General features: G+C 38.9%; 1 protein-coding gene across 1 annotated transcript; it reads right to left on the bottom strand.

The window, feature by feature from the left end:
* Positions 1-2,028: 2,028 nt before the first annotated feature.
* Positions 2,029-11,018, bottom strand: LOC149844084 (bifunctional 3-dehydroquinate dehydratase/shikimate dehydrogenase, chloroplastic-like). The gene is made up of 11 exons (XM_090002046.1): positions 10,908-11,018; positions 10,586-10,810; positions 7,628-7,733; positions 7,271-7,489; positions 4,502-4,848; positions 3,894-3,957; positions 3,670-3,778; positions 3,441-3,584; positions 2,832-2,980; positions 2,430-2,592; positions 2,029-2,318 (listed from the first exon to the last, which is right to left on the bottom strand). Exons 2-11 carry the CDS (start codon positions 10,783-10,785, stop codon positions 2,272-2,274), a joined length of 1,548 nt encoding a protein of 515 aa, XP_089858172.1. The 5' UTR covers positions 10,786-10,810; positions 10,908-11,018; the 3' UTR covers positions 2,029-2,271.
* Positions 11,019-12,469: the final 1,451 nt, after the last annotated feature.

The raw sequence follows: 12,469 nt of genomic DNA, 5'->3' as shown, positions 1-12,469 counted from the left end.
TTCATTAGAGTTTCGCATTGCAACTACCACATTTCGAAAGATCGGTCTGGGACATTCTCCCCCACCAAAAACCATTATCGTCATCAACAATGCCGGTGTAGGTAAGAACACAGTCTTCACTGATATGTCAGTTTTTCTTTGTACTTATCTTTGGTTTACTTATTTTCTTCAACCTGCTCAACTTGTTTTGGTTTATATCCACCATCGCAGCAACCTTAACACGCAAAGTCTCATACATTAACGCATCTCCGATCACTTAGACAACAGTCTTCTGCTTTATCAACATCGAGCATTCTCTACTAGTGAGACCCTAGTGCAGTCTCAAATACGAACGGGTCATCCTTATCCACACGACAAACTTATCATCTTCAAGCTCATGGCCAAGGTGCCTTCCAACCCTAACAAGATCAATTCCAATCCCTTCGTAGTCTTCGTAGAGAAAGACGACCACCAATGCATGTCGTGGGAATATAAACTCTCTTAAGCACTACTTGCGGTTTTCCAACGGTCCAAACTAGTCCTCAAGTGAAGGGAACCTTCTTGCGTATCACCCCAAAGTGGTCCTTCAAAGTGTTTTCCTAAGCACTCGTCCTCACATGGGCACCTTTAGCCCAACGCTACAACTCCCCTCCCGGAGCCAGCACGTTGTAATTCTCTCTCAAAGTTAGCAAGACGTTCTTGCAGGAACCAATGAGCTATGAACAACAACTTTTTTCACACACACAATCCATAAAGGATCTGCCAACACAAGAAACCAAAAGAATAAGTATTTTGCTCAACATGGTCACTCTGTTAACCTACAATCTTGAAAGAAAATCTAGAAGTTTAGTTGAGTCTCTCATACCCAAAGGTGCAAATTCATCCAGCTGAATCCAACATGCATTCTTTGCATGCACAGAGCAAACAACACGCTCCACCTGCAAGCCTAACGCACAACTGGTATAAATCTTTGGATTATCTATGTTCGTTTAACCAACTGAACAACAACCTTACACTTCTACTTATCATCGACAAGATGACCCATACCAACCTGTTAACATCTTGCTTCTGTGCTCGGTCAACTACACTTCAGCTGCGTAAAATTATGTAACCAATATAAACCATCATTGTCCTCTTCAGTGTCGTACACAATAAACAACAAGGTCTCCGTGAATCTTTCTGCTCGAATACCAATTTATCACGGACTTACTTTTTCAATAATCCAGTGCGGCACGACAATCATTCCTTACCGCCACAAGCCTTTTCATCGCTCTATCACGAGCATAGAATGCGTTACAAACTTGCAACGCGCCAATCTGCTCAATCTAGCCAGCCTCACGACCAAAGGCCGCGTACCAATACCTTTCCATGTGTTGAATCATTTTCATTGGCCATGTGCACTACCCCATGCGCAACTGCCTAGCGAAAACTTATCAAGCGTATTTTCAAATGCATATTCCATGTAGTCCATGCCGCTTAGTTCATAGTCGTCTCATACCAACTATCACTTATTGCACAAATTTGCCTTACCCTTGCGTGACATGAAGCGTATTGCAGCTTCATATGCACGACACAAGAAAACCTTACCACTGAAGGAACAAGATCTTGCGGCCTTCAGTCCGAAGACCAGTTGATAATTGAACACTATAGCGAAGAGCACCAACCAAACTCATTCGTCGGTGCCTAGGCATTTACTCGCTTAGCCCCGAGTCACCATACTCGATTGGAACCACCTAAGGTGATTCCTAGAATAATTAGCCCTAACTCACACGCACCTTCATGCATCCAATCATTACGTGTGAGACATCTTGCAAGCCAAGAGGTCTTTTAATCAAATCTCCAAAGGCAACATCCTTTGATCTGTTGGCACTGCTTAATCAAACAACGCTCTATGTCTGTGTCGTCATGCAATGATGCACTAAAGATGATACTGATGCCTATCACGTGTCATGTTACCACCGCACATCACCGATCAAGCCAACGCACACCGTGCATTCTTACACTCGATGCATTTTCCACTCAATAGAGTTTCGCACTGCAACTACCCCATTCTGAAAGATTGGTCTGAGACAACCTCATCCTTAAGAATAAAAATACAGAGTTTCTCATCCATCCTTGAAAAGAATAGATAGTTCATACAAGCAGCAAATATGCTGGCACTCGCCCAGGAACAGAGCAAGAACCGTTGGCAAACTAAAAGAGGTAACAGGAAAATTTTCCCACATACAACAGTGTTGGACAAACATGAGACCTGCTACCATTACCCAAAAAAAAGAGTGGGCTGGAAAATTTTCACCATGTCTTGCTCAGGACAGCGTCACGCATTATGTTCTCAGGGGCTGCATTTGTAAATTGAAGAAAAATCAACATAGTAAAATTTGAACAAAAATCAGAAAAATAATAATGAACAATAGAAACTGAATTGATACAATGTAAAAATCAAGATATACCAGGCAAACCAGTGAAGTGTTCAAATTGTCCCAGTGCTTGTCTGAGGAACATCTCCACGCCGCTAACCAGAATAGCACCCGACTCCTCGGCTTCCCGCAACAGTCTCGTAATTTTGGGGGTGTAAACCACGTCAAAAACAAGGGCATAAGACTTCAGAGCGTGCTGCAATGCACACAATCACAGTGGCTTCTCATTTCAGGCATTGAAAGAGAAAAGGGAAAGGGGGACAGCCTTATGATTCAATTGGACTTAGGCATTAAGGCCATAATTCATGAATATAAGAGTTCACATGCACATCTAGGAATTGGACTAATTTTCCAAGAGATAACTGGAGCAGGACATGCTCATGCATTCAGAGTTTAAAATACAAACACCAAATATATCCGCTGAGCAGGCCAAACCTTTGGTATAGGCGTCTCGTCTATCTTTGGCTGCATCCCCATAGAAGTAGCGTTTGCAAGGACCATGCCATCCTCAGGATGGAAGTTTTCTAGTTCCGCCAATGTTATGGCTTCTGCTCCGACTAAATTGGCAAGTTCTCTCGCTCGATCTTGCAGCAAGAATGAAAAATATATTTATGATGTACTCTAACCAAAGCAAGGTAGGAAAAGAAGCCAAAGCATCAACAGAGCAGCAACACAATTCTAGTCCCTTTTCCTATGAACAAGGGCCATTTTCACATCATCGGTGAAACAAACACCTAGGGAACATCATAGGAGTCGTACCACTGGCAGGTGCGGGCCCCAGTCATCCTTTCACAACTTCCCCCATGGGGAAGGTGTTTCATAGGAAAGCCAATGTGGCAAGACTTTTGAAACTTGAAAGGCATGCCTTTCCATATGAAAGGTACACTCCTTGCACTAAACCAGGCCCCAAGAAATTTCCCCGCAATTGGAAGAGAAACTTGAATATGTTTCATTTCAACTCAGGCTTGCCACTTCAACAGAAATGCATACATATGAAAAGGAATCTTCAGTTGGATTGGTCAAACAGGGGAAAGAAATCTTTACCAAAAGTCCTATTTGCTATGACAACTCTTGCTCCTTTTTCTTTTGCACCATAAGCAAGTGCTTTACCAGCACCACCAGCTCCAATGACAACAAATAATTTACCGTCAAGGGGTGATTTTTTTGTATTGGTATTAGCAGTTGAACCTGTGGTCCAGAAAGGGATATCCATCATGAACCAGGAAAACAGCCCCAATTTTTATAAATAATAGTTGATAATTGATGTACGAACCTCTAAGTCCATCTTCAATAGCAGATATGGCACCATAATAGTCAGTATTGTATCCCATCAGCTTCCCATCGTTCTGCTGTCTTATGATTGTATTTACAGCTCCAATACTCTACAGAAATATAAGTATCATGTCTAATGTGGTTATCCGACTCAAAAAATGACAGCACATTTGCAATATTAGATGGGCAGATCGCAAACTATACAAGGTGATATCAGTAAAGAACCTTGGCTATTGGGTCGACTTCATCACAGCATACAACTGCAGTCTCCTTATGAGGAATAGTACAACTGCACAGCAAATTGAACAACAGATTAATAACTGAAAATTGAAAAATATCCACTAGAGGAGAATGATGAGCTTTACAATTTGACACTAAAACCAAGTGTTTTTCATTAAACAGAAAAACTAAGGAAAATTAAATGAAACTATCAGCTCTACTTGCTGTGTTTCTTAAAGTGCATTATAAAATTAGATGGAACAATATACATAGCAGCATTAATCTGAAGAAAAAAAAACATTAAGAAGTCCTTTTGGCATGGCATTTTAGTCCATTAAGTCTACTAAGGAAGCATACTAAGTCCAATGAGCTAACAGAACTGCCTGTATAATTTTTCAAAGAATCAAGTACACTAGTCTATTCGTTCAGCTGAAATAAACTAGGCAAAAATTATATTTTTAATTTAAATGCCATCCTATAGACTATTGAGAACTTTTGTCACAGTTCTGCAGAAATGAAATAGCATAAACAATTAATTATTTTGGAAAAATACAACAGCCTCATAACATTGAACTAGAATGATGTTTCAATGCATTCTCCAAGAAGAACTGAACCTGAAACCCCGGAAGTCTGGTGATGCATATGTGCTAAGGAAACGTGCCAGATCATCCACCAATAGATGTACAAAGACCGCATTGTATCCAACATGCTTGAATGCTGTATTGTACAACATAGGACCCTTACTGTGTCCTACAGGCTTTCCAATAATACCAAACACTTTGGTCTCAGGTCCAACCTGTCTTATATTGTACAACTCTAGCAAATCTTTTAATGTAGGTTGCCCAGGAGCAGATTCTTTTCCAGCTTCAAGAGTACCAAAAGTAAGGTATCCACCATACTTGGGGCAAAGCACTCGAGAGATAATACCCCTCTCTCCCATAACCAATCCAATAATTGGGACCTGAAGAACATTCCATACCATGTTATTAGTGAGAAAATCTGAAGGCATTAGATGATCATGAAGACTTCTAGAGCAAGTATCAAAAACAAGATCTCTGAAAAACAAACAAATAACCTACATATGTAACGTTCCACCATTATCAATAAACAAGAAAGAATTTAGTTGGTTTGTCCTCTTTCCAGGACAGTGGTTCACTTGGAAGGAAAGGAATCTACAGGATTAACAAGCACAACAAGGTCAAGGATATACATCAATTAATCCAGTGTCTGTTATTCTTAAATGTAAAGGCCAGACATCCAAGGGTAAACTTAGCTTGGGTAGGGGGGCAAGGTAACACGATCGGTCCTCTTGTTTTGGTTGTTCTTTAAGAGGATGACTCCTGATCATCATAGTACCTTTTTCCATAATGCCTTTTGAAGAAAGATTGAACTTTCAATCATCTACTCATTTTTTTCATCATGTGTGGCCTGGTCAAGCGTGTGTTTGTAATGATATCATTTCTCTCAGGTAAAAAAATGTGCTATTTCATTGAATGAGCCAACTTCAATTCATTTTTAAATGTTTTACTAACAAGATGGACCAGAAGTCAAGCTGACTCAAAGCAATGTCTTTCAAGTGCCAAGAATAATTTTTGTTTTTCACAGGAACAGCTTACCAACATAGATATTTGTCATTCATTTTTATACTTGTGTTTTTTTTAACTATACTAGGCTTAGCCATCTAGGTGAATGCACCAATCGCTCTAGCCAGTACGTAAAGTCTTCAGTGATTGTCAAAATAAATTGTGGACTAAAATGGATTCAGATTATGCTTTTAAAAGAGGTTGACCTTGATTGACTACAATCCCCATTTTGAAGAACAAAAGATTGAACGAATAAAGGTTTACAAACCATCCTATGGCCAGGCATCACACCTAAATACAGCTGATTTGGCATCTGATGAAACTGTGGTCACACCACACTCATGCAATGAGTGACACCTGAGATGTATCTGATGTTTCTGGGAACAAGTGATGTCTCTTGGAAAAATAGATAAAAAAGAGGAAAAAACTACAAGTCCTTCATGCAATATCACAAATGCAGACTTTTTCTTTAACTTGTTCAGAAATATCAGAATAAGAAACAGAAGTAACATATCTCTAAATTTGATGTTGTTAACCACAAAAGGCCATCTACCTTATCCACATTCACCATCCTTTTTGCAATGCAGAGAATTAGAAAAATGATAACAATTAAACAAGTTGGTCACCCTTAAACTTATCAAGAGCAGCAAATAAATGAAACAAAAAGAGGAATTTAGTGATAATAAAGGGATCATTGTGATCTTGGTAAGGATCCTTTTATTTAGCATGGAAGGGATACTCATATCTGTAGATAATAAATAGCCAAGACACACATTGGGTGAAGCTAGTTGAACCTCTACATGTCATCTCAAATAGTAGGCTACACAAAGACGCTGGGTTACTTGATAGACCAAACTAAGATGCTGGGTTACTTGGCATCATTTGGAATAGTTCTTCTGTGGAGTGACTGGAGTACCTATGCATCACAAGAATAGTTAGGCAACTCATTAAAATTTATATTTTTGTATCACTTTTTTTCTTCTTGACGAAATACTGAAAATTGTATTTTATTATTTTTCTCAAAGATGGATTAGGACTAACTTGTGGCATTTACAGGTGAAAGTGAAGCTCAAAGCATCCAAATGATTGTTTGCTCAAGCTCATCTCACTATGCGCTCATAGATCCTTGAGCTGACTTTGTTCTCAGCGACATGGGTTTGAACTCAGTGCAAGTTGCTCAGGATGTGCCTAAAATCTGCTTGATTCAGCTTGTGAGCTGGAAAAACTCTAGGTCAAGCAAAATCACTTCTGTTTTCAACACAGATGTGAATTACAGGATCCACTCCATATTGCTTTATTCTTACGATGGTGTCCTGCAGCACCCAATGTAATCTCAAGGAAAAATGAGGCATCCTTATCTTTTTTGTAAAACATAACTTACAATATAAAGCATATTAAAAAAAAAATTTGAAAAATACATTCCAATAACTATGTGCACATTCACAGAAGCACGCAGACACATAATCTCAGGTGAATATACAAAGTGACTATCCTTGATTTTGGCTCATGAACCTACTTAATGAGATAAGTTGTGCTTCTGAACAAGCAAACTGTATGCTTTCCTGCAGTTGGGCTTGTTTATTTTAGCAAAATTACCACTGCAATGTTCTAAATCACAAACTTTGTTTATTCCAAATTTTCAATAATTTAATTTTCCAATATTATAATTTGAGAAATAAATGTTAAGAAATTTAATTTACATTAGTTGAAACGATACTCTTATTTTTAGAGGCAAGGATTGTAATGGTTTTCTAGCACAGTGTTTGCAAAATATCCAAATCAATATATCCAATTAGTCACCTGGCAATGCACCATTACGTGAAACATACGTGCTACATCTGTAATATCTGTGGCCATTGTAGCGATCTTTACTATATCAGCTCCAGTTGCCTGTACACTTGCAACCAGATCACTGAGGTCATCAATGGAAGGAGTGCTTTGGTAGTTATGTGATGAAACAATGACCTTGCACTTCTCAGGCTTCTTTCCAGATATTGAACTTATAAAATCATTAGCAACCTATGAAAATACAGAAAAGATTAACAGTTTGAAGCACAACATGAGTTTAGATAAACACAGTCAATGCACATTTTCCAGTCATTGATATACTTAGAAAAATTGGAGAGAATTCATTATTGCAACCAAAGAGAAAATAACCTGGAGCTCAACATCCACATAATCGGCACCTAAGTCCATAGCTAAACGAAGCACATCCAGTCTTTTATGTTCATCACCTTCATATTGACCACCTTCCCATTTTGGCCTGGAATCAGCACAAAATATGCTAGAAAATTAGGATAAAGTAATCCAAATAAATTCAAGCCCTCATTAGGAAGATAAATAAAAGCAAGTAATTCATTATGAAGTGTAAAAGTGCTGGTTCTACATTTTATGGATGCATCTATTAAGACCAGAACTTCAGAAGAAATTTGATGAATACTTCCCACATTTTTATAAAAATGGAAATTAGATAAAAATAACTCTTAAAGATAGCACTTTTAAAAGCATAACAGGACATAATATTCATAACTATATGACTGCATATAATCACCAAACAATTTCAAGATTGCAGGCATTCTTAAAACAGGAATAAATCCATTTCTTCCTATAAGATATTGGCAGGCTTTTGTGAGTTTTGATCGGTTATCAGGATGTAAATGGAATGGGTGTCTTCCTCTCATAAATTCAGCTCAATTCCAACAAACTGCAATCATTTGTCAGCAACTGCTAGTGCTGTTTTTGAGGGGAAAAAAATTCTAGTCTAGAATTCCACAAGAGCATGAATAGGCTACAAGGTAGAGTAAGGAGGGCCAAGGTGGTTTGAACTATTTCCAATGCACCTGAAAAAATGAACATATCAGCTCTTCTAAGAAGATTGAAAAGCTGCAATTGCCTCCTCAGTCATACTAGAGGGTGGCAGTATATAATTCTGGGGGTTTCCTCACTTCGGTGAGGGTTCATAGTCATTAAAAAAAAAATCAGTTCCACATCATTCATGCACTTGACAAATTCTCTGAAAACTTAGTTTTGGAGAGGCAAAAGCATAAAATCACTGGCTTTTGGCACTTGAGTTCAAATCAATGCCTCAAAGTCAAGAGTTTTCAGTTGCTAATACTATACGACTACGTGCAAACTGGTATTTTAGGAGATAGTTCAGTAGCTAATTTCTCTTGAAGTAATTTTGAGGGGTGGGACTCTATAAGTGTCGACTTGAGATTCTCAAACAGCAAGTATTAACAAGAATGAAGCAGAGCACTAGAGAACTGGTGATAAAAAGGGGTCTTAAAATTTACCAGACCATGTGTCGGATGAAGAAGCTGTTTTCCTAAAAGTAAAAAATGGCTTCTTGAAACTGAGAACCATGTTAACAAGAAATTGAAGAAATGGTTGTTATCAATCTCAATTTCTAAGAGAGCATTTTCGTTGTTGCTATGTCTAATAGGTGGCGGCACCTAGAAAATGAAAATAACAACATATATAAATGAAAGAAATGCAGAAAGAAGAAATCTTTGCTGGGCTGGAACATTATTTGGTTAAGTCTCCTTATGTCGGTTCAGAAGAATTCAACCCCTCCATCTCCATCTGCAAGAACTCAACACCTCAGTCTAATCACAGATCTTCTACCTTGAGGAACAACTAAGAGATATGAACAGGCCTGCTGTTGTAGACCACTTCTTAATAAGTTCCCATTGATGATAGCTTCAATATGGTGCTTTGACTAGCTCCACAAGCAGACAGCATAATTATAATGTTAATGCAGTGGATCACTTGCACAGCTGCAAAATTCTTATGGATTTGTGCAGGTTATTGGTTTGGACAGTGGAGTATGGAGGGTTCTTGGAACCATTCTACAGGATCTCTTAATGTTCAGCAAATAAGGAGGAAGTGCTTTCAAGAGTTATCCACATAATGTGGAAGAACAGGGCACCATCTTAACCAAGGTGCTCAAATTCCCCAACAAGCAAGTTGACAGGAGTGAAGCTCGGACTACAAGAAAGCATGGTTCAGCAACGATGCAGTGAGAGTGTGAAAACCTAAGGTTAGCTGGACTAAGCTCAATTATGATGGTTCCGTACTCCCTCCAGCCAAAGAGAAAAAGGATCTAGCATACTGTTACAGACTGCCAAGCTTGCTATCTTTAACATTTTCAGCTAGATACCATTCTTAGTTTAACTTGACACTCAAAGCACATCATACCTTAAAATTGAATTGCACCCCAAAAATTTCAAGTGAGCAATCTCAAAATTGGCCATACAGCCTTCCCGAATCCTGCAAATCCCAAGCCAAAAAAGGCAACCCACATTGGGAAGACTTTCTTGGTCACTTATAGAACATAAACTCACAGAGTGTTTCTACAGCCTCTGGTCCGGTAGGGTAGTAATTCCTAAAATTCTCCCACTTCTGCAGACAAGGAAATGAAGCAGCAGATCACCTGCACAGCAGGAGGATTCCTCTCTTATGTCCATCCACACGCTATCATTATACAACTTCCGAGTAAGAACAGCACATAAGAACACATCACACTGGTTAAATTTGGAGTTAACCAATCACATAGTCCCTTTAAGTCCCAAGTCCCAAATGGATTTTGTGTGAGTATGATGGCCCAAAAGTTCGTGTGAAAAAGATGTTACTCTGGCTATCAATTGAGAATTTCATATCAATTCTAGCACATTAAACATGATGAACAACTCCTAACACCAACATCACAGATCCCACATTTCATACGGACAGAGTCCCTGATCGAATATCAAACACGCTAATAAGAGCTCTACCCCTCATCCCCGTTCAACATCAACACTGAAACCCAACAATCAACGTGCCCCAGAACAGTTCTTTTTGCTATTTCACAAACACCAACTTGAAAAAACAGCCCAAATTAGCAATCCCTGTCCAGGCTATTTACTTTTCTTATGTAATTCACCACTTTACGTAATACCAACATACTAAACACCACATGAAATCCCAAATGAAGCAAAAAGAAAAAACAAGTAAAACAAACACAACCAAAGACTATGCAGCTCTAAAAAACGATGCCAACATGCAAAAAACATCAGCTACCGAAACGCTCATTAAAAATCTCTGAGATTTTCATCAAAGGGGATCAATTTCACACACCTATACGTGACAAGGGCAGGCAATTTCCCGTGTTTCAACAGAATTTCGAGATCTTGGTGGGGCTGAAAGTTTTGAATGTGGTCGAGTCTGATCTCGATGAGGTCTGCACCGGCGGCCTTGGACTGATCCATCTGGTACAGCATCTGCTCCACGGAAGAGGACAGCAAGGGGACGCACAGAAGGGTGGAGTTGGATGCCATAGTGCCTTCCAGTGAAGCTCTTGCGCTACAAAATGAAGCAGACGATCAGTTCTGCGCCAGAATATGAAGAGGGGAGGGGTATATAGAGATCTCCCAACTTTGAGAATTTGCGTTTTACTCACATTGACGGGAGTTTGGCGGGAACCAAACAGTCGTTGGCACAAGAAAAATGCGAACTTCGACTCCCCAACAAAGATTTTCAAGGATTTTCGGAAAAGGCAGAACACCGAACGAATGTTGACGAGTCGTGTCGAGCAAGACTTAGCTGGGGGAGTTGGTGGCCGCGGATAGGGCTGTCAATGAGTCGGGTTTGTACCGCTACCCGACCCAAACCCGAATTCTTGGGTATGACCGTATGAGGATGAAAAATGCGGACCCGAATAATATTCAGGTCGACCGAACCCGGCCCGGGTTTAGGCTATGATTTTTTGCCGGATACCCTACTCAACTCGAGCATTTTATATGTATTTTCGGTAAAAATAAATTTATGAAATTATGTGGGTCCGGGTTTGAGATTTCATTTTTTGCGACCCAGCGAAACCCAAACCTGTCATTAATTATAACTCGAGCAATTTATATGTATTTTCGGTAAAAATAAATTTATGAAATTATGTGGGTCTGGGTTTGAGATTTCATTTTTTGCTACCCAGCGAAACCCAAACCTGTCATTAATTATATGGGCAGGTCTGAGTCAACCTGGATCTAACCTTGACCCGACCCATTGATGGACGTAGCCGCTGAGCCCATTGTCTGCCGCTCGGTCTTCATGGAATTCTTGAAATGAGGGTTCACACAAACAAACATGAATCATGTTTCCTAGGGAAATTTTCAGGCAGGAAAAATCTCACGATAATTTTAACAATTTTAGCTAGTTGGGAAAATCTCAGAAAAATATGGCATATATAAGAACAGTAAAGTATATATAAGATGACAAGTTATATAAAAGTTTAAATAAAATATAGAGCTGTATAAAAATATCAGAAGAGTTTGCATAAAAAATTATTTTTTTTAAAATGCAACCTTTACCATAAAAATAGTTAAACATGAAAAAGTACAAGTTATGATCGAGATTGACAGTTGAAATTGCTTTTTTTTTTGCTTATTGTAGCCTTGAATATATATTTTTTTTTTGCTTACTGTACTCTTCAGAAGTGATCAAAACAAACATGTCATTTATCACACTCACCAAAGCTCTATTTAAAACTTGTCGAATTTCAAAAAAAAAAGAGCTGAAAAATAAAACGCAAAATTCTATCTTTTTAAGGTACAACAACAACAACAACGCCTTCATCCCAAACAATTGGGGTCAACGATATGAACCAAAAAGAAAATCATTTTGGGTCCTCCACATGAATCCTTCTCTTCCAATCATTTCTATCCAATGTCATGTCCTCGGTGAGGTTCAAAGCATTCATATCCTTTCTTATCATCTCCATCCAAGTCTTCTTAGGCCTACCCCGACCTCTTTTAGCTAATATATTTTCCCATTTCTCCATCCTTCTAACCGGAGCATCATTAGGCCTTCACCGAATATGCCCAAACCATCGTAAACGATTCTCACTCATCTTATTTTCAATGGATGCAACGCCTACCTTCTTACGCATTTCCTTGTTCTGAATCTTATCTTTTAGTGTCTTTCCACACATTCATCGAAGCATACACATCTCAATTACACTCATTTTTT

Source organism: Nuphar pumila, chromosome 3 (assembly GCF_984573655.1).
Source record: "Nuphar pumila chromosome 3, dmNupPumi1.hap1.1, whole genome shotgun sequence".
Classification (NCBI taxonomy): domain Eukaryota; kingdom Viridiplantae; phylum Streptophyta; class Magnoliopsida; order Nymphaeales; family Nymphaeaceae; genus Nuphar; species Nuphar pumila.
The sequence above is the reverse complement of the archived record's forward strand: the minus strand, read 5'-3'. Positions and strand labels throughout refer to the sequence as shown.

Excerpts from the sequence above, each read along its gene's own strand:
- LOC149844084 (XM_090002046.1), bottom strand. The coding sequence starts at position 10,785 with ATGGCATCCAACTCCACCCTTCTGTGCGTCCCCTTGCTGTCCTCTTCC. Across the intron at positions 3,779-3,893 it reads AAGTCGACCCAATAGCCAAG|AGTATTGGAGCTGTAAATAC; the intron begins GTTCTTTACTGA and ends ATATTTCTGTAG. Across the intron at positions 3,585-3,669 it reads TATTGAAGATGGACTTAGAG|GTTCAACTGCTAATACCAAT; the intron begins GTTCGTACATCA and ends TCTGGACCACAG.